The sequence below is a fragment of the Chionomys nivalis genome, chromosome 2 (assembly GCF_950005125.1).
Source record: "Chionomys nivalis chromosome 2, mChiNiv1.1, whole genome shotgun sequence".
NCBI lineage: Eukaryota > Metazoa > Chordata > Mammalia > Rodentia > Cricetidae > Chionomys > Chionomys nivalis.
Window position 1 is genome coordinate 109,049,945 of NC_080087.1, and position 25,589 is coordinate 109,075,533.

Genomic DNA, 25,589 nt, shown 5'->3' on the forward strand with positions numbered 1-25,589 from the left:
CAAGATTAAATTGTATAGTGTCTGCAGCTCATCCAGCAAGGCTAAGAGGGAGGTTGCTGGCTGTGTCCAGAAGTCACAAGGAGCAGGGATGATAACCCATTCGGAAAAGTTCTTCCGGCAGCCAAGGGACAGAGTAAGAGGCAGCATAGTGGTACGATGGGAAATAGCAGACAGGCTTTCTTGGAAGACTAGTCACTACCACTAATAACTGAGTCACTTTAGAGGCTGAGGCTAACGGGCAGGGAAGGTCCCTGGCCTGGGATGCTTACCATAGGATTCATCGCTGTCAGAGGATTTAATGCTGATTAGGATGTGTTGGTCCAGTAGGTACTCAGGATCAGAGATAATAGGCTTTAGCTGCAGAGGAGGCACCAGATTAGAGTCCACAGGTGGGAACAGGTAGGGACAGGTGAGTGTGGCCCACCAGTCTCGATGTTAGAATACACAAGAAGATGGAACTGAAGATGTTCTTTCAACCAAACTCAAGTCTTGACTTTCCCTGCCCGAGAGAGCAGGTGGAGCCCATTGCTCAGGGAAGTGGGGAATAACTTTCTCCCCCACCCCCAACTGGGTTGAGCTTCCAGGCCCCTTGTTCATTGTCTCCATTCTTCCTCCCCTTCTTTGTTTATTCTAGGGGCCAAGGGAAGAAGCCTGCAGTTCCATCCTTCCTCTCCAGCCCCTCCAAGGTCTGCAGCTGCATATAAAGAGGGTACTACGGGGACTGCTCCCCATCTGGGGAAATGTGTTTCCTTGCCAAAGACCTTCATTTGGGCTTGAAGTATTCTGTGGCTTGCTAACGGTGTGGCTTGGTGAGTGACAGACTCCTGAATGCCAGCATTGCCCCAACTTGCTACAGCTAAAGATTTTCAGAGATATCAGGGACATAGCACAATGGTAGAATGCTTGCCTGGCATGTGCAAAGGCTTAGATTCAATCTCAGGTACTACAAGCACCAAGTTGGTAGTAAGAGCCAAAGGGGAAATGGACGTACTAGGGGCTGAAATACCACTTAGGAATACTAAAGTCGCTTATCCATGCTGAAAAGTATGCCTTAAATCACCTGAGAACAAAGTCTCTACGCTGGCCTCTTTGGCCTTGGTTTGGGATGGCTACCATCTGGGCAGGCCTGCTGCAGCTGCTGCACAGTGGGTGGGCCTGCTGCTACGGCAGCACACTGGCCTCCATTGCTATGCCCCACCCCCCAGGCACCTTCTCTTCCGGTATTACCTTTGGAAGAGTCTCTCCAAACCGCACCACCAGTTCTCCTTCGCTTCCCTCTTCGTTTTCTCCTTCCTGACTCTTAACAAAACCTGTCGGAGGATCAGAAGCTGGGCTTGCCGACCACAGAGCAAGGACCAGACAGAAAAGACTCCAAGGGTCACCTTCCTTGGACGACGGAAGATGGTTTCTTTCTTTGGAAGTCTCTAGGGCTTCAGTACCATTTAGGAATCAGGTTCCTTGGGGATTCTGTTTTTGTTCAAGGGATGGTCATTTGCCAACAGCTAATTATATTTTTAGGAAAATCAGAGAGATTCCCCCTCCTTTTTGACTCTTCTTTGCAGCTTACCAGGCAACAAAGAAGTCATCACACTGCAGGCAAGAAGACTGGGAAGCATGACAGCTCATCCCACGCCACTCAAGATAGCAGCCTTTTGAAATTCTAATTTAAGCTTCCTAATATGCTGTTTCCATAGAAATCTATGCAAATGTCTCGAGAAGTTTATTTAAAACACCCGCACAAAACCCCTCATCCCTGTTGGAACTGTTTTGACCCTGCCTGCTGAACTGAGGCTTCGGGATGTTCTGGTGAAGGTGGCATTTTCCCTGGGAAGGGCTGGGATGGATTGGAGCAGGAAGGCACAGAAAGGTATGAGGGGGCAGAATTCTGGCTGGCAGCTCCTGGGCTTTAGAAGCAAGGAGCCCATGCCTATTTGTAGAATTGGTGCATACCCTTCCCCCACTACTCGTGAGACCACCCCAGGGAGAACTAGAAAGCGTGTAGTTCTCTTGCACGGGAGTCTCAGGCAATATGCCTGGAGATGCTGTGTGGAAAAGATTCTTTGTAAGCACACCGGGTGCTCAACATGACCACCTGAAACGCAACCATGCTACCTTGCTTCTGGCTACAGTGAGCCCCACAATGAAAGTGCCACAATATAGAAAGGGCGAGGGGGCCCAGGGTTACATCAGGAAGGCAGCAGCAACTGTTAAAGACCCCGTCTGATCTTCAGAGCTCTCGAGCTTTGCCCAGGACAAAACTGAGTATATATAAGAGCCCAGCTTGGTGGGAATTCAAGTGGGTAAGAGTCTGCCTAGAGAATAGTGATAGAGGAGCTAGGGAACAGAGGGAACAGTACACTAGTGGCTGCCCCATCTCCAGGGCTGAGGCAGTGAAAGCATGGACCACAGGAGTGGAGAAGGGGCCTCACAGACACCAGATAACTCCTTAGGTAAACCCACCTATAGCCTACTTCGCTGGACCCACTGAGGCCCGTCCGTGAATCTTCAACAGAGAGAGAAGAAACTGAATGAGGGAATCAATCATTATCGAAAGCACTTGTGTGAAAGAATCACCCTCAGGGTGGTTCACAAAGCCACTTACTCTCTAAGCAGCTGGAGTGGAACTCCAAGTAGAACTTCGTCTGGGATTTGGTCTTCAGTGTGGCGTAGCACGCGAGGAACTCGATCTGCCCTTGGCTGTCCACAGTGCCAGGACCTGGAGTAGGGAGACCAGGCATTTATCGGCACTCTGTTCCTGGAGATGGAGGCTCCTCCCAGCTTCTCTCCAGGGCTTCTTTTCTCTGTGTCCACCCACCATGCTGGGCTCCCTCTGAGGGCCCAAGGATGGGGAATGTCCAGGTGGAGGAGAGATTTTCCTTAACGCTTCATGACTCACCATGCAAGCTCAGCATCCCTAATGGCCACAGCCGCTCTAATCTGTCGCAGGCTGGCCATGTAGGGTGTCAAGCAGAAAGAGTAAAGACGGCAAGAACCCAAGTTTTAACGCCAGTTTTGCAAACAAATCCGTATGGTCTAAGGCAACCCCTCAATCTCACCTACTAATTAATTCTCTTTCTTTTCCTTCCTTCTTTCCTTCCTCCCTCCCTTTCTTTTGCTAGCTAGAACTTACTACGTAGCCAAGGCTGGCCGCAAACTTGTGATCCTCCTGCATCAAGTTCTCATTTGCTAGGGTTAAAGGTATGAGCCAGCACACCCAGATGTCCCCATTAGTTCTGACAGAGAGCTCATACAGCTATTTAAATAGCTATTTAACTATTTAGGTTCAACATTCAAACCTGCTGTTTTGAGTCCACAGCTAGGGAGATCTACCCTCACCATTGGCATAGTTATGTCCAGTCCTTTTACTCTGGGCTCTAGACTTGTTGGCTTCAGCTAACATGTTCATAACTGTGTTAATTTACACACCTCAACTGGTTTTTATCACTGTTATTGTTTTGTAAGACAGAGTCTTATATGTATCCCAAACTGGTCTCAGACTCACCATGTGGCTAAGAATGACAATGAACTTCTGAGCCTGTTGCCTCCGGCTCTTAAGTGCTGGGACAAAAGGTGTGTGTCACAATAAGTGATTTTGAACTGGTTTTAAACAAGTGTTCTGTCTTCCCGCATAAGTTCTAAGCCACTTGAGAGTAACCTCTACCACATCTGTCAACGTTCCTTCTTTCCTTTCTTCTAAACCCCACAGCAGCTTGGCCAGGCTCTGCTTAGGCAAATGTTCCGTCCAGGCTCCACACTGGTGACCAATATTTTCAAGCATCTGCTAGAAAGCCCCAGCAGAAGGAAACCCAGCCTGAAAATGAAGATGCTTTACCCAGTGACAGAGGAGAGGTGACTATTCCACCAATTCTGTAGAACTCAGAGAAAGGGGAGACGGGTGTGAGTTGGGAGGAGGTGGAGCCCACAGGCTAGCAAGGTGGTGAAACAAAGATGGCCAGATATAGGAAGGAGATAGGACAGGGAGAAGACATAGGTGGAGAAGGTGGGTCACATCGGACCCACAGATGTTTGATCCAATGGTAGGGAGAAGGATCCTAGGAAGACAATGATTTCTCTTCGTCTATGTGTCTCAGCACAGAGGGTACAGAGGAACACAGTTGTCCTCTGGCTGTATTTGGTGCCTCACCCTCAGGATCCTTAAATCAGTTATCTGCTGCCCTGAAGTCAAGAGTGGGCAGAGGAGATGGCAACATGGCTTCCTGATCACTGAAGATCAGGGCTGGATGGACTTGTTAAGAGGCCATAGCCCCTCCTGGGACAAGGGTAGCCTGGCAACCAGGGCTGGGCTGGGCAGTTTGAAAACACAACTGCATCCCTAAGCATCAGTTTATGCCAGTCTCCCGGGACTCATTCATCTGCATCCCACCTCCACAGCTTCCACCATCTCCACCTACTATGCAGCCACACTAACGCTGGCTTAATATTTTCTTTCATTAGAGCCAGTTTTTAAACTTAGATGTAATTAAATAAAATATGCCATGATCGGAGGAAACTGAAGTACTTGCTTATCCAGAAGAGACATATTTAAAACACACTAAAGCATATATACCATAAATAAACATTCACCCATGTATCCCCAGCCCAGAACCTTCTTTGGGGTTAGGTAACCCATACCTTGGTAAACACCGATTTACAACCACCCGCTTTTAACTACGCCAAAATGAGTTTCAAAAGTAGGTTTTCTGGATTGAGATTGTGAAGAGGCCTGGACATGAAGAGACCAGGTAGGCAGACTGTGGTCCTGTGGGAAGGATGGGCCTATTTCTAACGTGGACAATGGTAGCTGCAACCATAGAATAAATGCGCTAGGGCCTTTGTCTGTGAGGAAAACAAGAAAAGCCAATGCTGCCCACTGCTTACCATTCTTGGAGACAAACTGCGATGTGACTCCTGCTTCAAATGTGGCAAAGACAGGGCTGTGGTCACTTGTCATGATGTCACTGGTGCTGCCTGCAAAGGAGGGACGGTATTTCTAAGCAGGGATAGGGAAGGCCTTCTGGCCAAGGCGTGGATGGCGAGCCCAAAGCAGGGACAGACCGGGACCTTGTCAGGAGTTATCTGACTCCTTACTGACAGCCAGTCGACCCCAGCTCTGACTAAATAGCTCAGTGCGGCCAGCTGCCACCAAACAGCGGAAATGAGCTGTCTAAGTTCAGTCCAGCCCAGAGGATTGTGAGCAAAAGATTCCGTGTTTGTAGAGCTGGGATTCAGGGCATTTGTTATGCAGGAATAGATTGCTGGTACTCTAATTATGTTAGAGCTTGAAGAAAACCCGGGCTCCCAGTCCTCCTTACATTCTAGACATGCATTTTCTTTTCTATGGCCCCTTCTTGACCTCCTCCACCTCCAACTTCTTAAACCCTTCTACTGTGTCCTCTGGTACTCAACAGAATATTAGCAAAATATTATGTCTTCAGCCTCCCACGGAAGACAACACAGCCTTACATGTGAGTTGGTTTTCCTCTTTGCCCATCACACACTGGGTAAGGTGTGGGATGTATGCCCTCCTCAACCCCAGCTGCCACTTCCAGACCCATCTCCTTCTCCTTTCCTAAAACCTGCACTATGGGGCAGGTCTGAAGGCCAAGGTTAGGGTCAAAAGAGACAGTGGCAATTCTATGAGCCTCCACCATTATTTGGCCCTCTGTAGAGGCAGCTGATGGAGATAGCTGACCGATCTTCTGAGACAGAAAGTGAGAGGACCTTCAGGGCTGCAGGAATTGGGGCGTAGATATCCGTATGATTGACTCTGTGTTATATGCAGTCAGTGTAGTAAGTTAAAGTGTATAATGCAGAGCTCAGGTATGGGTGGGGGAGTGCAAACAGGAACCACTCAGGGAGTCTGGGTAAAGGATGAGAAATGGGTACTTTCTGTCTTTGTTTATTTTGTCCCGCTGGTTTGGGCAGTACTAGGGATTGAAGCCAGGACCTCATGCATGGCAGGAAAATACTCTACCCCTGAGCTATACATAGCTCCTGTCCCATTTTCAGGTTCTGAAGGCAGAATAGTGCCTTGGCTGAAGCTATGAGTATAGAAGTGTCAGAGACGTAAGAGTGTAAGCTGAGCGTGTAAGAGACCACATATCTAAAGGTACTACATGAAGTATTCTGGAAGACAGAGCTCAAGAGAAGGGGGTGGGAATGGGGGCTGTAATGCATATGCTAAATTACCCCAGTGGGACAGTAGACATGAACAGATCAAGGGAACAGGAACCAACTTCATTTGTGGGATCAGAGTTTAATGGTCTCCAGAGAGGGTGGCAAAACTCCCCCAACCTATTTCCTTACTCTGAAGATGGGTAGGTACGAGGGCTCAGCTGAACAAGTATGGGTCATGAACTGCCTATCAGGGGTTTCTGGCTTGTGTATTGTTTATTTGTGGTGCATTGTGGGATGAGGGTTGAGTGCCAGTGACTAGGAACTTGTGTGTGTGTGTGTGTGTGTGTACAGATGCCTCTGGATGCTAGAAGAGGGAATTGTATCTCTTGGAGCTGGAGTTATAGTTAGTTGTGAGCCATTTAGTAAGTATGCTGGGAACCAAACTCAGGTCTTCTGGAAGATCAACAAGTGCTCTTAACTGTTGAGCCATATCTCTAGCCCCATAGTGAAACAGTCTTAGGCCCCCCAAATCCACATGAACACATTGAGTGATATGTATTAGGCTGAACCATGGGACTCCCTGGTGGTTGCCTGCTTTATGCCTGCAAAATTATCACCTTTATATGGCTCAAACTCAGTATGGTTCTTTAAAAAATAATAGTACCAGAAGGTCCTATTCAGCAGTCTTAGCCATCTGTGAATCCTGTGAGTCACAGTGACAGCTGGCCTGGAAAGATATACCCATTGGTGCAATAGTGGCATAAACGTCATGGGAGTAACCAACCACTTTCTGCTTGAATTTGAAGCCCCCACCCCCAGACAGAGCTCATGTCTGTTACTGTTAGCTGGGCCAAAAACCTGTGACTGGCTGGGCCACATGCTCTAAGGGAGAATCTGCTACTATTATTCTTATAAATTAACATAGTACTATGTTGTCCTTTAAGTTATTCTCTTTATATCTCTAGATTAGTACATTTCTTAGCCCGCATCAGAGAAGCTTCTTTTTGCAGTAGATGGCGATTAACACAGAGACCCACAAGTAGTCAATATGCAGAGCAAAAGACTACAGAGTGTTCCATTCTAAATGGGACATACATATCACACCTACTCCTTCCAAGGCTGAGGATCATTGCCGACAAGGGGGCGGAAAGATTGTAAGAGCCCGGGGAGTGGACATAGGCAGTGAAACATTTGTTAAATATGAGAGCAAACCAAAACAGCCATGGCTGCATGTACAAGACCCACACAAGATCAAGTCACCCAAAATCCCAGCTTGGATGGGCGAGGGACTCATGAAGTCTCACCCTAGCTGAGGAGTCACTGGCAATTGATGGCTACTGAGGGAGAGACAGGATATTTTCTTCAGGAATTTGGTTCTCCAAAAGGCTACCCATGTTCCAGTAGGTGCTTTACCCACCCACATACAGACAGCACTAAGTGGACTGAGTGGGTTTTTTAAAAAAGAGAGAGAGTCCATAAAATTGGGAGGGTACAATGCTATGAGGGATAGGAGGAACTGGAGTGGAGGAGGTGGGGGTGGATTTGATCAGAACACACACAACTGGATGAAATTCTCAATTGAAAGAAAGAAAGCTGCTGTTGAAAGTGCTTTAATGCCTCTCTGGGAGGGCTACTTATTGCATTGCAGCCCAGGGAGGCCAAGGATACACCAACTCCATCCGGATCCCTGATTAGGGCTCCAAGCAAACTGAAGCCCGCTGGTTTGCCGCTGTCTCAGAGCCCAAACCCTAGTCTACATTCCCCCAGTGATCCACTCACCATAGGACTGACAAACCACATGGACCAGGGGGTAAGACTTCCAGAGGACTCGGTCGCACCAGGACGGCAGGTTGTATTTCATCTGCAGAGCAACATCACAGTTTTACAGCCATTGTTTTACTTCCATTGTTATGAGTAAAAACAAAACACACAGTATTAACTGGGGAGATCTGCCATCCTCGAGTTCATCTGCTGTTGGCTCTTTCCCTGCAGGTAGCTTTAATATCTAAAATACACTCCGTTTATTTTATGTGCTTGAGTGTTTTGTCTGCATATATGTATGTGCCCACATGTGTGCAGTGTCCATAGAGGTCAGAAAAGGGTGTTGTTCCTGGAGCTGGAGTTATAGTCAGTGGTGAGCAGTCATGTAGGTGCTGGGAACTGAACCTGGGTCCTCTGCAAGATCATCCAGTACTTTTTTTTTTAATATTTATTTATTATGTATACAATACTCTATCTGTGTGTATGCCTGAAGGCCAGAAGAGGGCGCCAGACCTCTTTACAGATGGTTGTGAGCCACCATGTGGTTGCTGGGAATTGAACTCAGGACCTTTTGAAGAGCAGGCAATGCTCTTAACCACTGAGCCATCTCTCCAGCCCTCATCCAGTACTCTTAATGACTGAGCATCTCAGCCCTTTACACTATTTCTTGAGTGTTTCCTCTTAGGGTAGTTTATATAACAATGGGTTTCATCATGGCATCTTCAAATATGCACCATCGTACTTTGCCCATTTTCATCCCTCAGTACCTCTCTTGTTCTTCCTCCCCATCTCTTCTGGTTCCCTTCTTTCCCCCACATAGCCCCCTTTCTGCTCTGATGGCATATATATTACATGTGTGTGTTATATGCAAATAATACAAAAGTGTTTTTATGATTATAAGTAGAAATTAGAATATATATTTAAACCTAAATTCTGTAAAGGAGAGAAATCTGCACTTCTGAGTCTGTTATTTCACTCAAGTGTTAAACTCTTCAACTCTTTAAACTCTCCTTTGGGCACTATACTTTCAGATGTCCTGGCGTCTTGCTGTGAGTGAGGTTAATTCGCCTTGCACCTGGACCCTTCCAGCAGTCCACTCCATGTTCCCCTTCCATTTCACCGTCTTTTGCCCCTGGGACCAGGCAGTATCAGGATCTCATTCACACAGGGTTTTCTGAGCCTTCTCTCTGCACCCTTAGCCGAAGCAACTCTCAGTGCCCATCATCTCGTACTGCTTATTCCTGGACTTGTCTAGGTTGATGGCCTTGGGTTGGACCCCAGAAAAGGGACTGACATCCAGAACTTGCTGCTTGGCTGGGTTCTCTCTACTGGCTCCTTGAGCTTGAAATATGTCACCACCCCTCCCTTGAAACCTTCCAGTCCAAACTCCCGCTGCCCTTCCAGACACCTCAGGTGGCATCTTTAAGAAGGCACCCCATCCTTCCTGACCAATGGTCGTCTCCTTCTCTGCCCACTCCTCATGACATCATGTGTATTGGGGTATTCTGTGGCAAGCTTGTCTTCTCTCTCTTCCTATAAATAGCCTGGGGCCAATGTTCATTTGGTTCTGACCTTTCTTCACCTAGGAGAGTTCCTCACCCATCCAGAAATTCTTTGAATACAGGAGTATGTTATTACATCTTTCCCCAAACTCCTCTCAATAGGAGTGGCCTTGTTTTTTTTTTTTTTTTTAAATATTTATTTATTATGTATCCAATATTCTGTCTGTATGTAGGCCAGAAGAGGGCACCAGACCTCATTACAGATGGTTGTGAGCCACCATGTGGTTGCCGGGAATTGAACTCAGGACCTTTGGAAGAGCAGGCAATGCTCTTAACCACTGAGCCATCTCTCCAGCCCAGGAGTGGCCTTGTTAATATATTAGTAGTTATTCTGTGATCAATTTAGTTTTACCTATGGAGAACTATAATGTTCAGAAGCTCTTATAGGCTCTGATTAGCCCTGTAGCAAAGAAACAAGTTATGCTGGTGTTGTTTTGGAGTCTAGCCGTGTAGTCCAGGCTGGCCTTGAACCCATAATTCTCCCACCTAAGCTTCTCAGGTATTGGGATTTCAAGCACGAGCCATCACACTAAGATGTGCTGGAACCTGTTCAATCTTGGCTAATAGAATTTGGGTGGAGGGCTTTGTTTGTTTTGGTCTTTTTAAATCAGCTTTACAGGGCTGCAGTCAATGCTCAGTGGTTAAGAGCTCTGGTTGATCTTGCGGAAGGCTCTGGGTTTGGTTCCCAGTGCCTACACGGCATTTTACAACTATTCTTTAAGTCCCGTTCCAAGGGATCTGACACCACCTTCTGGCTTCTGTGGGCCTTGCATGCATGTGGTTCACACACACAGGCAAAAAGACCCACATATAAAATAAAAAAAAGTAAATCTTTAAAACTAGCTTTTCTGTACAGTTAAGAACCAATGCTTTAAAATTCTCTCAGCATCCTAGACTGGGGCCATTATTAGCTCAGCTTTTTGTGTGTGCAAGTTGGTGGCACTTTTTCCATGTAAAAATTTTGGTTTTGAAGACAGTCTCATGAAGCCCAGACTGGCCTCAAACTCACTGTGTAGTCAAGAATGACCTTGAACTCCTGATCCATCTCCTGAGAGGTGGGGTTAGAGATGCAGGGTCCTAGCCTGGTTTGAGGCCAGAGATGGAATCCAGGGCTTTGTGCACCTAGGCAAGCACTCTTCCGACTGACTTACATCCCCAGCCCCCGCATGTGTATTCTAATTTTTGTTTTTGTTGTTGCCTGGTGATGGAGGATGCTTCCCACTTTCTAGGAACTGCCATGGAATGGTAGGGTGGGCAAAGGAAGTGGGACAGGGCAGGGGAGTTGCTTCTAGGAGGACTCACCCCTGTGGCTTTCTGTTTCGTGTAGGCGTACTTGTCCCGGGTCAGTCTTTCGAATCGGTAGGTGGGGGCGAAGGTGATCTCCTCCTCCTCTGAAACAGACATAGGTCCCTCAGTTTGGCTTCCCTGATGCCTCCAACCCAGCTTCCCTCCTCTGCAGATGTAGCTCTTCCCTTGGTTAGGATATTCAGGCAGAGAGAAGATGGCGGGAAAGAGTACGACAGACAGACAGAGAGGCAGTGTACACTCACCAAAGTGCAAAAAGACCTTCTGTTCCTTCCTCTCCAGGAGCAGTTGGTCATGGGCCAGCAGATCTGAATACTGCTGCTGTTTAATCTTCTGGATGATGGTTTCTGCTTCCTAGAAGGAGGATATGCCAAGTCAGACCCCATTCCTCACCAGACTTCTCCCTGACCATACCAAGGCCTGGGCCCCAGCAGTCTGGGTTGCTGTAAGGATAAGGAAAGCCTGGAAGGGCTGTGACATCACCGCAACTAGCTCCAGGCTGGCCCAAATCTGCATGTGAGATTTGTTGTTTTTGTGAACTGGCTTTTAAACACACCACTGTTAGTAATACTTCATGAGACAGGTAGCATATTTCCTTTGCTTTCTCTGGCTCTTTCTGCGAGAACAAGGATATCCAGTTGTAAATCCATAAGTGACCCAGGAATTCCTGGCTCTGAGCATCACCATCTTGGAGACCTACTCAAGAAAGATTGGTGCCACCCTGTGGGGTAGGGGGTTGCTGGCTTTGGTGTCTAGCACACTGGGGATGGGGATGGGGTGTGCCGGCCTTGGTGCCTAGCAGTCCTCCCTGCTGCCTACTTCTTTGTAACTTTGAACCAGGTTCCTGCCCAGGTAAGGGTGGAGATATGGCAACCCTTCCCCAGGAGGATTCGGATGTAAACTCTTCCCACGTTCCTACCTGCCTGTTCATTCCAGGAAGGAATCACCTGGGGACCTCTAGTGAGGAAGGTATGCTGAGCTGGCTGCAGACGCTCACAGTCTACAGAGCTGTGATGGTAGCTGAAAGCCCAGAGATGACTCAGGGACATGGGGTCACATGGAGAAATGCTTGGGATAAAGGGACACCAGAGGTTCAACCACAACTATAAATGATGTGCATTTTGCTCTCAGCAGTTTCCCTAGCCTCTCTGTGTACTTGACTGTAAAACAGAGTTAGCTCCTGCTGTGTCCCCTTTGTCCCTCACAGGACTAGAGTGTGGGAATGCATTCAAGTCCCTCAGTGGGAGGGAAACAGGCTGCTAACCCCGACTTCTAGACAGAAGGACACTCATTGTTCCACTCCACGCTGTCCCCCGCTTCAACTCCTATGAGCATGAAAAACAACTGTGTGGGTTCTAGATTCATCCTGTGGTCACATGGATTGGTCCCCTTTCTGTAGGAAGGCAAACAATGCTTTAGATCCACCAATGATCCCCATAATTTGTTGAAATAAGTGAGCTGCCCCCCTACAAGATGCCTGTGCTTCCTGACCAAGCCCAACTGCCGCTGGCTGGCTGACTGGCAGGAGTGACATTGGCAGTGATGAGGGGTGGCCCCTGAAATCCGGGGGCAAAGTAGACATAGCCAGGAAGGAACTGTAAAGAAAGACAAAAGTTTCAAGACAGGAGCTGTATGGAGTCCCAGAGAGGAGCTGCTCCTTAGCCTGTTTCTGAGTGTTCCTGTGTCTCTCTGCTCTTTCGTCTGGAGCAGACTCCTGGGCGGCTCTACAGTTCCACCCAAGGCGGGTTCTCCTTACCCAGGTGGGCAGCTCTACGCGGTAGTTGAGATCCCCAAGCCAGAAGAGGTGGGTGAACCGGTGAGTGATGTTAAATGGACTCAGCTTCTTGTCTCCCAGGGCCAGGAACCGCAGGATGTTCATATAGTTCTGATTCCGCCTAATGCAGGGAAACAAGGGCCATCTCGCACATCTCCCATGGGGCACTGTCATCACTCTGCCATGACTGGAGGTCAGGGGTGGCAGGTGGGAAATGGGGACTTACACTCTAGTTCTGTCTTAGTGGGCACCTGAGCGCACCTGGGAGATCCCACTGGGATCACAGAGTCTAGGTCCCAAGCAGGAAGCTACCCATCAGGAAATAGGATCAGTAAATGTACTAGATGGTTACGGTCATGACAGGGTTACTTGAAACCGAACAAACTTCAAGGTATAGGATGCTGACGAGGGGTGATTTGCTTTAGAAATGACCAGGTTTAAGGGGCCTATTGGGTTAATGACGTAAGTATCTTTTCTGTCTTCTAGATAAGAGTTACATATACCTAGGTCTATACTAGGATACAGTTGTCTTTGTTTAAACAACAGAGGCCCAGGTCTGAGGCTAAGGCTGAGCAAGTCATCCGGGTGTGCAGAGGGCTCAGGCCATATGGAAGGGACCAGTGTCGTTACCTGAGTTTTTTTTCACTTCCAGAAGTTAAGTGGCTGTTAACAAATCCTAAGGAGGTTCCATTGAACATGAAGGACACCCCCACAGCTCCCTTGTTTCCTGAGGGAGGGAAGAAAGAGAAGAAGCAGAATGTTAGCCAGGCAGGCTGGTCGAGGGGTCAGAAGCTGAGGTAAAGGGCACTAACACTGTTAACAAAGAGTAAGGGAAGCAGGCTGAGGAAAGAGAGGAAAGAAGACAGGTCACAAGGGGCAGGACATGCCAGTGATGGGCAAATGGTACCAGCTTCGTGATTTTCTATATAGAAAAGAGGAAGGAGGGAGGAGGCTGCTGTCTTCCATATCTGAGTATGGGATGTTGGGTGTCACTTGTACTGAGCAGATACAGGACAGGGAGGACCAAAGCAGCTTGGGATTTGGAGAGGTGCCCCCCAGATGAGTAGACTGCCTGTCCACCAGGGTCTCGAGTGGGATCAGAAAACCTTTACACACCCCCTCTAGCTCACACACACACCTTGCTGCTGATGTTTTAATTTATTTTACATTAGTAATTCTTAAAGTATGTTCCTGAGGCCAGCACAGTAGCCCCAGGGAGTCCACTGAAGAGGCCTGAATCGGAGATTCTAGGGCTTAAAATTATGTGCTTGGCAAACCCGAGCAAGCAAAGAGTTGGTAGACGGGGGCCCACCACCAACCAAAACAGCATCTATATTTTGGCGGGTGGGAGATTACCTGCTTAATTTTCTTTTGGTGCTGGGGACCCAACCCAGGACCTTGCATATACTAAGCAAGTATCTACCACTGGGTTCTGAAGGGAGTGTCAGAATCTAGGACCAATGGCACTCTGGAAACCACCTGAGACTTACTAAATCCGAATGCACATTTTAACCAGCTCACTAGAGCTGGTAGAGACCCTGGATGAGTTTTTACAGGGGAAACCATCTGGATTTGCTAAAAAGACTAAGGGATCCCAGGGCAGGACTCTCAGGGTTTAATCTGGGGACACTGCCAAGAGAAGGAAGAGACGCAGCATGCACAGGAATGGGACTCCCCTCTAGGCTCACCTAGGGTGTTGGCGATGCCTGTCTTCACATTGTCCGTGCAGATGTGGCTGATCCGATTCTCATGCTCTGGCTTGGCAAGCACCACTATGCGAATGTTCCAGAGTGTGTGGATGGCGACCTGGTGGTGGTGGTGGGTGACGATGTGTAGTGTTGGAACCCTGAGCATCCCAAAGGGATTCACCCCAGCTCAAGACACCCTGTCTTGTAATCCCTAGCTTAAGAATGAGACACAGCGCCCCACAGATGAGACCTGGGGCTGAAGATACTTCCAAGAGGTAAATATTATCCTTCTACACAGGAGTGGGGAAGGTGGAGGGAGGGCTCGGGACCCTATCAACTTTTAAGGATGGCCCCTGGATGCATATCTTTAGCTCTGAAAATGGGGGAACCACTGAGCTCCTTCCTATGCATCTTTGGTGCTAGGAAAAGCATATTGTCTTCCCCTCCCTGGCCGGGGACAGCTGCTCACTGTTTTAAATGTCATGCTGGTGACTTCTTGCAGGGAGTGCCTGAGTATCTCCAGCCACTCCTTCTCTCCAAGAGGGTCCTCCTGGGTGCCAATCACGTAGATATCATGGGGAATATAATCAGCAGAGTCGTCCCGTGTCTTTCCCTGTCCCTTGGAGAGAAACCAGGACGTGATCTTCTTGGGAGGGGGTGCGTTACCTTCAACAGCAAAACCCAACACCAAGTGAGTTAAAGGCAGGTCAGGTCAAGGGCATCAGGGGGATTCAAAATGGGGGGGGATCATATCATTACAAAAATCACTCAGGCAATGCCCTAGATGAAGAGCTCTGTGCCGATATCACCTTACATATCAGCAATGGTCAAAGTTCAGTGAGATCTTGTTGCAAAGATAATATCACATTTCCAAGAATGGGAACTCTGGGAAATCCTCTGTGGAGCCCTGATCTAAATGAACAGGTTGGCAAACATGTCCTAGGCTCTAGGGCAGCAGAAACACATGAGATGTGGCTCTGTCACACAGGAGTTTAAAGTTCCAATTAGAGTTATGTGTTCAGGATGGAGATTTCTATGCCACTGCCAGGAACACCAAAGGCTTCCTGGAAGGAAGTGACATTCGGCTAAGAACTGAGATAAAGAGGTGCTCAACAGGGGAACAGGAAGTGCATGCCACGATCCTCGGCTTCCATTTGGAAAAATGGGTGGGAGCAGCTCTTTCAAGGAACGACGGGAGATCTACTTCTGGAGATGCCCTAAGGATGAGTAGCTGTTCTTTCTCCCCACACTCCAAAGAGGTGTATGTCTCTTGGCCAGCAGAGAGACAGGAAGCCAGGACTCGAATAACAGTCACTGCCAAACTCTGCTCCCCAGGGCTGTCAGTGACCACACAGGGAGACCTTCCCATCCTTGTGTCACAGGCATGATCCCCTGCGCGTGAGAGCCTAGGAGTTAACAGGAGACTAAGATACCTGTGAAATTTGAATTTCTGATAGAGGGGTGATTTAGAATAAGTATTCCCCATGCAATAGTTGTCTGTCTGAGAGTAAGATTTAACTGGACATCTTCTGACTACTTATTTCTAGTTCAATATTTATACTAAAACATTATCCATTATAATTGACAATTAGTATAATGCATATATTTAGTATAATAATATATGGTTCTCTATATATAAATATATGGTATATATATATTTAACCACACACACACACATATTGTTCCTTAGCTTTTATTTCTAGCTGAGTACTTCTACTAAATAACTATTTAAATATTTTACTTATATATTTATCATATGAAATGTTACCATATATTTACCACATATTTTCTACATATAATATATATATATATATATATATATATATATATATATATATATATATATAATACTTCTATCCACACACCTATGCTAAAAACATACATTATTTATATGGAATTTAAACTTAGGACCATTTATCCATCTATCCATCCATCCACCCACTGATCTCTATCTCCCCTCAACTCCTCCCTACATAATACCTCATACCCTCCCAGGGTGAGACTTTTTTCTTCAAGACCTGAGGCCCTTTGTCAAGCTATAGAGTAATCTACTGTGACTGCTCTTGGGGTGCATGAGACCTAAAGCCCATTTTTCTTATTCACCATCATTGGACAAAGGTAGAACTCTTTAGAAAAAGGGTTGTACAGATGGGATAGAGACCAGGACTCTGAGCAAGAGATGGAGGTGTCCCCTTGTGCCATTTGCCGATGCTGAGGCAGGAAGGTGGATCCAAGCAAAACTGGTAGGAGGGCGGGGGGCAAAGGGACCCACCCATGTTCCAAGTGCCAATGAAGATGGTGATCATGTCGGGCTCTGGCTGCTCCGAATGCTTGTTCTTCATCTGCTGCAGGAGTTGGCAGAAGCCTTCTCTCTTCTGCAGGAGGAAGGGAAGACACACTGAGAAGGACCTCCACCTCCCTGCACAGTGGCCTTCAACGGATGTGCCAGCTTAAACATACTGAGGGGTGTTTTATATTATATATATCTCACATCACAGACGGAGATCTATATCACTATAAATGACAAGAGCAGCCATCTGGAGAGCAGTGTTTGAAGTCATGAGCATGTGGCTTCTTGGACCCAGCCATTCCACCGCCATTCCTTGTGATTTGAAGCCAAAATTTAGGAGCTACACCAAGATCCAACCACATCAGGGCACTGTAGTGTGTCCATAGGTAGAGGACCCACAAATAACTATATTGTGCACCATCCCTAAGCTAGAACTCCATGGAGTTTTACAATTACGGTACAGAAGTACTTGAGCCACAGAGACGTGGCCATGGTCTGAGTGCTACCACGACACTTCCATCTTAAAAAAAAAAAACACATGTGGGGCATGGGAATTCATGCCTTTAACCCCAATACACGGAAGGTTGAAGTTAGAAGACTGCCATGAGTTCAAGGTCAGCCTGTGCCACATTGTGAGCATCAGGCTAGACACGGCTACATTGTAAAATCCTGTCTCAAAAAGCCCAAAACAAACCAGAACATAAAAACGGAGAAAAAAAAAAACCCTAAAGACACCTGGAAGGGGATAGTTCAGAGTTAACAGTGAGCGTGGTTTTTGTTTAAACTTTTGATTATTTGTATAAGCTATTCTTTTTTTTTTTTAAACCAATGAGATTGAATTACTTATTCAATGATGGAAAATTTAAAGAAACTAGGGCCAATGCAATGGCTCAGTGGGTGAAGGCGTTTGCTGTGGAGCTGAGTTCAACCCTTGGAATTCACACGGTAGAAAAACAGGACTGGATCCCGCCAGCTGTCCTCTGACCTCCACACATGCGCTGTGGCATGTGCGAGCCCCACCTCCAAATACGTAAACCCAATCTTCTTTAAAAGAAAATTTAACGAAACTAAGCAAAGGCAAAAGAATGCATTGAGAAAAGAGCCTCCCTAATCTTTTACGCTTATTTGTCCCTGTGTTCACAGCGGGGCACGACGCCAATTTGTCCCTCTCCTAGTGAAGAGGGCTGTTGGCAAGAGGGCAGCAGGTTTGAGATGAAGGCACACGAAATTCCCAGTAGTGCAATATGAAAGGCCAGTGCCCCTGGTTACAAAGCCAGCAATTTTATATGATTCAGCCTCATCGCTGCAAGGCTCACAACTGCCCACTCCAAAAACACCAGCTCATCAGGACATAACAATGGCTTTTTTGTTTTGTTTTGTTTTGTTTTTTCCGAGACAGGGTTTCTCTGTAGCTTTGGAGCCTGTCCTGGAACTCCCTTTGTAGACCAGGCTGGCCTCGAACTCTCAGAGATCCGCCTGCCTCAGCGGGATTAAAGGTGTGCGCCACCACCGCCCGGCAACAATGGCTTCTTTATTGAAACCTTCCTTTAGCTGGGGATGGCTCAAGAGTCGGTGTCTCAACCCTTTTGATCGGGCAGCAACAGGGTAGAAATAGCTAGTTTTGGACCTATGCTCCAGAAGCCCAGAACACTGTCCAGTTGTGTGACCTCATATTGCTTTTCTCATCATCAATCTGGACTGGGTCACCATTGTCCCTGTCAGCGCATGCCTGGGGTTATACCCTCATGATCACTCCCAGGACAGGACAAAGTAGACACCTAGGGGACTTGGTGGGTATTACCTCTGTCAGACTGTACTGGGAGCCCCTGACACCCACCCCGCTCCATTAGCTTGTCTCCAGTATCTGACATGCAGGGGCAGCCACACACGCCAGGATACACACCCTATGTACTCTGTCATCCATTTTCACTGCCTCAAATAAATGGTACTGACGAGCACGGTCAGCAAGGCCTCTAGGAGGGATTCAGACCACTTGAGGTGATTTCTGTAGTGAGCAATCAAGGGGCAGGGAACCCACATCTGGCTGGGATGAAAATCCAGGGGTTTTCCTTGTGGCCCACAGTGCCTCTTCCTCTGTCAGCCAGTGACGGCGGAGCCATCTTACTTCCATGGGGCGGGGCAGTTTTAAAACAGAAGTTTTCACAAGGAAGCACTAGTCAGCACTCAGATTTCAAACCAAAGCTGACCCAAAGGGGTCCCAAATCTAGCCAAGAGACACTGGTAACAGAAGCCTCCTGGCCAGCTCAGCACCAGGCACAAAGCAAGGGACGCCTTCTCTCCGCTGGGAGACAGCACTCACAATCCTGGGGCAGAGGAACCAGAACTCGGCAAATCGCAGCCGGCCCAGGTCCTGACCACCTAAGCTCAGCTTCCCAGGTGTGAAAAAGCTGTTTTACAACCCAGGGAGCTTATGACTGCAACCCCCTGACACATCCCAGCCCTCAAGACACATGTCCCTTCTCGTCCTACAGTAGATGTTTATTGTCACTTACTTTAGAGTCAGCAAAAACATATTCCTTCCTCAGGATTTTCTCCTTCTCTGTCTCCACCAAAATCACCAGCTTGTTCAGAAACTTCTGGGACTTGATGAGCTGCAGAACTTCAGAAAACCAGAAGTTCAGAGAGTTATCATCTGTTCTTTCAACCACTGTGCCCAATGTCCACGTCATTCTAGGCGCCCAACCCTCAAGCTGACCCTTACATTCCTGGGCTAAGCCCCAGGGGCTCACTTTTGAGAAGCGGGGTACCGAGAACCATCTAGAAGTGGCTTCACTACACAGACCATGCAACTCCACCCACCCATCCTGTGATCTCCTCTTTCCATGCCACTCTGCTTCCCTCCTCCCTTCTGTCTTGCTTAATTTGTGAAAAACTCACATAAAAATTGTAGTTTCCAAAACCAAAACAGAACAAAACAAAATAAAACAAAGCTTGGCGGTGGTGGCACACGCCTTTAATCCCAACACTAGGGAGGCAGAGGCAGGCGGATCTCTGTGAGTTCGAAGGCAGCCTGGTCTACAAGAGCTAGCTCCAGGATAGACTCCAAAGTTACAAAAAAAAAAAAAAAAACCCTGTCTTGAAAAACAAAACAAAAAACAAAAACAAAAAAACCCTCCAAATTTGTAGCTTCTTTTTTTTTTTTTTTTTTTTTTTTTTTGAGATGGTTTCTCTGTGTTGCTTTGGAGCCTGTCTTGGAATTCGTGCTGTAGCTCTAACTCACAGAGACCTGTCTACCTCTGCCTCCTGAGTGCTGGGATTAAACGCATGCACTACCACCACCCAGCTTAGTTTTCATTTTTATCAAAAGTTGAAAGGCTGGGTACTATGCTCAGCAGGTAAGAGCATGAACTATTCTTTCAGAGGACCTGAGTTCAATTCCTAGCATCCACATCAGGCAACTCATAACCACCTGTAACTCCAGTTCCAGAGGGATGTGACTCCTCTGCTCTCTTGGGGGCACCTGCACTCACATACACAGACACATACTCACAACGGAAAATAATAAAGATAAAACTAAAAGTGAGCCGGGCGGTGGCACACGCCTTTAATCCCAGTACTCGGGAGGCAGAGGCAGGCGGATCTCTGTGAGTTCGAGACCAGCTTGGTCTACAAGAGCTAGTTCCAGGACAGGCTCCAAAACCACAGAGAAACCCTGTCTCGAAAAACCAAAAAACAACAACAACAACAACAACAAAAGCTAAAAGTGAGCAGGGCGGTGGTGATACATGCCTTTAATCTCAGCATTTGGGAGGCAGAGACTGATGGATCTCTGAATTTGAGGCCAGCCTGGCCTATAGAGCGAGTTCCAGGATAGCCAAGGCTACACAGAGAAACCCTATCTCAAAAAACAAAAAAGAAAGAAAAATAAAAAAGAAATCATTCCACAAGGCTCCCTTTAGTTAATAGGGCCCTTCCTCCATACTTCCCTCCAATGTCCTGCCCCCTGAAGGCAACTAATTTCAGTGAACAATTCCCAATGAACTCTTTTGAAATTTATCCCATGTTTCTTGTTCCTTTTTTATTTTAATTTTTTAAAATTTTACTTATTTATTATGTATACAGTAGTCTGTCTGCATGCCAGAAGAGGGAACCTGATCAAATTACAGATGGCTGTGAGCCACCATATGATTGCTGGGAACTGAACTCAGGACCTCTGGAAGAGCAGTCAATGCTCTTAACCTCCAAGCCATCTCTCCAGTCCCTAATTTTTTTTTTTTTAAATATTATGTGCATGTTGTTTTGCCTGCATGTGTCTGTGAACCACATACATGCAGTACCCTTGGAGGTCAGAAGGGGACATTAGATTCCTCCAGGTTGACTGGAATTACAGATAGATAATGGTTGTTAGCCACCATGTGGGTTCTGGGAATAGAAGCTAGGCCCTCTGCAAGCACAAGTACTCTTAAACCCGAGCCAACTCTCCAGGGATGAAAGAGAGAGAGAGAGAGAGAGAGAGAGAGAGAGAGAGAGAGAGAGAGAGAGCGCGAGCGCAAGCAGGCCGGGTGGTGGTGGTATATGCCTTTAATCCCAGCACTCGGGAGGCAAAGGCAAGCAGATCTCTGTGAGTTCGAGGCCAGCCTGAGCAACAAGACCTAGTTCCAGGACAGGCTCCAAAGCTATAGAGAAACCCTGTCAGGAAAAACAAAACAAACAATCAAAATCTTCTGCTTGCTTCCAGTTTCCTGAGGTTTCATTTGAAAAATGTTTTCTGGGGTCAGGAGATGGCTCAGTGAGTAAAATGTAAAATCATTTGTCTCAGCGACCTGAATTCTAATCTTCAGAACTTTAATAAAAATCTAGATTTAGTAGCATGCTGTGTTCCCACAGGGGTGGAGACAGAATTACCTAGAAACTCCTGAGCCGGCCAGCCAGGAGAATGTACAGGTGGCGGAAATGACCAGAAATGACGAAGAGAACAAAACTGACTCCTGGAAGTTGTCCTCTGAGCTCCACAGTCACAGCTCATGTCCACTCAGGCACACCACACACACCACACACACACACTCTCCATACACACATGCAGAACACGGGAAAGATTTCCTATTACACATTAGCTTTCTACCACAGAAGTGAAGGTTTAGGTTTTGCTGTTGTTCACACAGACAACCTTGTACCCCCTGATTCCTTATCAAACATAATTTCGGAGGCAGGCCCGGGCAGCGGAGGCACCAGCACGCAGGCAAGTCCGGGCGGCAGAGGCACCGGCGTGCAGGCAGGCCCGGGTGGCGGAGACACCGTCAGTCAGGCCCGGCAGGCAGGCCTAGGCAGCGGAAGCACCGGCGCGCAGGCAGGCCCGGGTGGCGGAGACACCGTCAGTCAGGCCCGGCAGGCAGGCCTAGGCAGCGGAAGCACCGGCGCGCAGGCAGGCCCGGGCGGCGGAGGCACCAGCACGCAGGCAAGTCCGGGCGGCAGAGGCACCGGCGTGCAGGCAGGCCTGGGTGGCGGAGGCACCGACAGTCAGGCCCAGCAGGCAGGCCTAGGCGGCGGAAGCACCGGCGCACAGACAGTTCCGGGTGGCGGAGGCACCAGCAGGCAGGCCTAGGCGGCGGAAGCACCGGCGCGCAGGCAGGCCCGGGCGGCGGAGGCACCAGCACGCAGGCAAGTCCGGGCGGCAGAGGCACCGGCGTGCAGGCAGGCCCGGGTGGCGGAGGCACCGGCAGGCAGGCCTAGGCGGCGGAAGCACCGGCGCGCAGGCAGGCCCAGGTGGCGGAGGCACCGGCAGGCAGGCCTAGGCGGCGGAAGCACCGGTGCACAGACAGTTCCAGCCGGCGGAGGCACCGGCAGGCAGGCCTAGGCGGCGGAAGCAACGGCGCGCAGGCAGGCCCGGGCAGCGGAGGCACCAGCACACAGGCAAGTCCTGGCGGCAGAGGCACCGGCGTGCAGGCAGGCCCGGGTGGCGGAGGCACCGGCAGTCAGGCCCGGCAGGCAGGCCTAGGCAGCGGAAGCACCGGCGCACAGACAGGCCCGGGCGGCGGAGGCACCAGCACGCAGGCAAGTCCGGGCGGCAGAGGCACCGGCGTGCAGGCAGGCCCGGGTGGCGGAGGCACCGACAGTCAGGCCCGGCAGGCAGGCCTAGGCGGCGGAAGCACCGGCGCGCAGGCAGGCCCAGGTGGCGGAGGCACTGGCAGGCAGGCCTAGGCGGCGGAAACACCGGCGCACAGACAGTTCCGGGCGGCGGAGGCACCGGCAGGCAGGCCCGGGCGGCAGAGGCACTGGATACAGGATAGTGAGGGCAAGAAACAGTGAAGCCTGCACTGAGAACAGATTGCCCCGCTACAATTAAATCAAACCCAATAGATAGCATCGGTAAGAGGAGATGGGCAGACGCCAAGGCAAGAATTCACCCAACAATCTGAAAAACAACATGAAAACACCAGAACCCAATGATCTTACAACACAAGGACTTGAACACCCTATCACAGGAGAAGAGGAAAAAACTGACTTTTTGAAAGCAATAGAGTCCCTTAAACAACATGTAAAAAACGCCCTCATAGAAATGGATGAGAAGTATAACAAAAAGTTTGAAGAAATGAGTAAATACGTAAATGATACCCTGGGAAGCCAAGAAAAAACGATCAAACAGGTAATGGAAACAGTCCAAGAATTGAAAACTGAAATGGAAGCAAGGAAGAAAACACAAACTGAGGACCAGCTGGATATGGCAAATATAGGTCAACGAGCAGAGACTACAGAAACAAGCATAATCAATAGAATACAAGAGATAGAAGAAAGAATCTCAGATTCTGAAGACAACATAGAGAAAATAAACGGACTGATCAAAGAAAACACCAAAACCAACAAATTCTCATCACAAAACATTCAGGAAATATGGGACACAATAAAAAGACCAAACCTAAGAATAATAGGGATAGAAGAAGGAGAAAAGGCACAGCTCAAAGGTCCAGAAAACATTTTTAACAAAATTATGGAAGAAAACTTCCCCAACATAAAGAAAGATATTCCTTTGAATATTCAAGAAGCATACAGAACACCAAACAGACTGGATCAAAAAAAAACGTCCCCTCGCCATATAATAATCAAAACACAAAATATACAGATTAAAGAAAGAATATTAAGAGCTGCAAAGGAAAAAGGCCAAGTAACTTATAAAGGTAAACCGATCAGACTTACACCTGACTTCTCTATGGAAACCATGAAAGCCAGAAGGTCCTGGATAGAGGTACTACAGAAACTAAGAGACCATGGATGCAAACCCAAACTACTATACCCAGCCAAGCTATCGTTCACTATCAATGGAGAAAACAAGACATTCCAGGATAAGAACAAATTTAAACAATACGTTGCCACAAATCCAGCCCTACAGAAAGTAATAGAAGGAAAATCACAACCCAAGGAATCCAACATTGCCAACACTGCCTACAATAACCCAGGCATCTAGCGACCCTTCAACAGCACAACTCAAAGAAGGGAGACACACAAACTCTTCTACCAAAAGCAGTAAGAATAACCGGAGTTAACAACCACTGGTCATTAATATCACTTAATATTAATGGTCTCAATTCACCAATAAAAAGGCACAGGCTAAGAGATTGGATACGAAAACAGGATCCAACAGTCTGCTGTTTGCAAGAAACTCATCTCAACCACAAAGACAGGCATCTACTCAGAGTAAAGGGTTGGGAAAAGGTTTTTCAAGCAAATGGTCCTAAGAAAAAAGCAGGTGTGGCCATACTAATTTCTAACAAAACTGACTTCAAACTAAAATCAATCAGAAGAGATCGACAGGGACACTTTATACTCATAACAGGAACAATTCAGCAGGATGAAGTCTCAATCCTGAATATCTATGCCCCTAATATAAAAGCACCCACTTATGTAAAAGAAATATTGCTAAAACTCAAGGCAGACATCAAATCACACACACTAGTAGTAGGAGACTTCAACACACCTCTCTCACCAATGGACAGGTCAATCAGACAGAAAACTAATAGAGAATTAAGAGAATTGTTGGAGGTAATGAATCAAATGGACTTAACAGACATCTATAGAACACTCCACCCAAATAGGAAAGAATACACCTTCTTCTCTGCAGCTCATGGAACCTTCTCGAAAATTGACCACATACTTGGAAACAAAGGAAACCTCCACAGATACAAAAAAATATCAGTGTCCACCTGTGTCTTATCAGATCACCACGGATTAAAGTTAGAAGCCACCAACAAAGCTACCCCCAGAAAGCTGACAAACTCATGGAAACTGAACAGTCAACTACTGAACCACACCTGGGTCAAGGAAGAAATTAAGAAAGAAATTAAAGTCTTCCTTGAATTTAATGAAAACAAAGAGACAACATACTCAAACCTATGGGACACGATGAAAGCAGTGCTAAGAGGAAAGTTCATAGCACTAAGTGCCCACTTAAAGAAAACGGAGAAAGCATACATTGGGGACTTAACAGCACACCTGAAAGCTCTAGAAAAAAAAGAAGCAGACGCGCCCAGGAGGAGTAGAAGACTGGAAATAATCAAACTGAGGGCAGAAATCAACAAAATAGAAACACAGAAAACAGTCCAAAGAATCAATGAAACAAAAAGTTGGTTCTTGGAGAAAATCAACAAGATTGACAAACCCCTATCCAAACTAATTAAACGACAGAGAGAGAACATGCAAATAAATAAGATCAGAAATGAAAAGGGGGACATAACCACAGACACAGAGGAAATTCAGAGAATCATTAGATCTTACTACAAAAGCCTGTATGCCACAAAACTGGAAAATGCAAAAGAAATGGACACTTTTTTAGATAAGTACCATATACCAAACCTAAACCAAGACCAGGTGAACGATCTAAATAGACCTGTTAGTCGCGAAGAATTAGAAACAGTCATCAAAAATCTCCCTTCCAAAAAAAGCCCAGGGCCAGATGGTTTCAATGCAGAATTCTACCAGAACTTCCAAGAAGAGCTAATACCTATACTTCTTAATGTATTTCACAATATAGAAACAGAAGAGTCATTGCCAAATTCCTTTTATGAAGCTACAGTTACCCTGATACCAAAACCACACAAAGACCCAACCAAGAAAGAGAATTACAGGCCTATCTCACTCAT

The 25,589-nt window shown here is 47.4% G+C and overlaps 1 protein-coding gene across 2 annotated transcripts in view; it reads right to left on the reverse strand.

The window, feature by feature from the left end:
- Positions 1–25,589, reverse strand: part of Inpp5d (inositol polyphosphate-5-phosphatase D) — a 117,587-nt gene that overhangs the window by 10,363 nt on the left and 81,635 nt on the right. For both annotated transcript variants that reach the window (XM_057762560.1, XM_057762559.1), the window contains exons 10-22: positions 19,011–19,117; positions 16,480–16,582; positions 14,677–14,873; positions 14,208–14,325; positions 13,150–13,246; positions 12,502–12,640; positions 10,991–11,099; positions 10,743–10,831; positions 7,897–7,978; positions 4,879–4,968; positions 2,603–2,716; positions 1,228–1,310; positions 270–357 (exon numbers count right to left, since the gene is read on the reverse strand). In XM_057762560.1, coding sequence (XP_057618543.1) covers positions 270–357; positions 1,228–1,310; positions 2,603–2,716; positions 4,879–4,968; positions 7,897–7,978; positions 10,743–10,831; positions 10,991–11,099; positions 12,502–12,640; positions 13,150–13,246; positions 14,208–14,325; positions 14,677–14,873; positions 16,480–16,582; positions 19,011–19,117 — 1,416 coding nt within the window. The remainder of the gene's footprint in view (positions 1–269; positions 358–1,227; positions 1,311–2,602; positions 2,717–4,878; positions 4,969–7,896; positions 7,979–10,742; positions 10,832–10,990; positions 11,100–12,501; positions 12,641–13,149; positions 13,247–14,207; positions 14,326–14,676; positions 14,874–16,479; positions 16,583–19,010; positions 19,118–25,589) is intronic.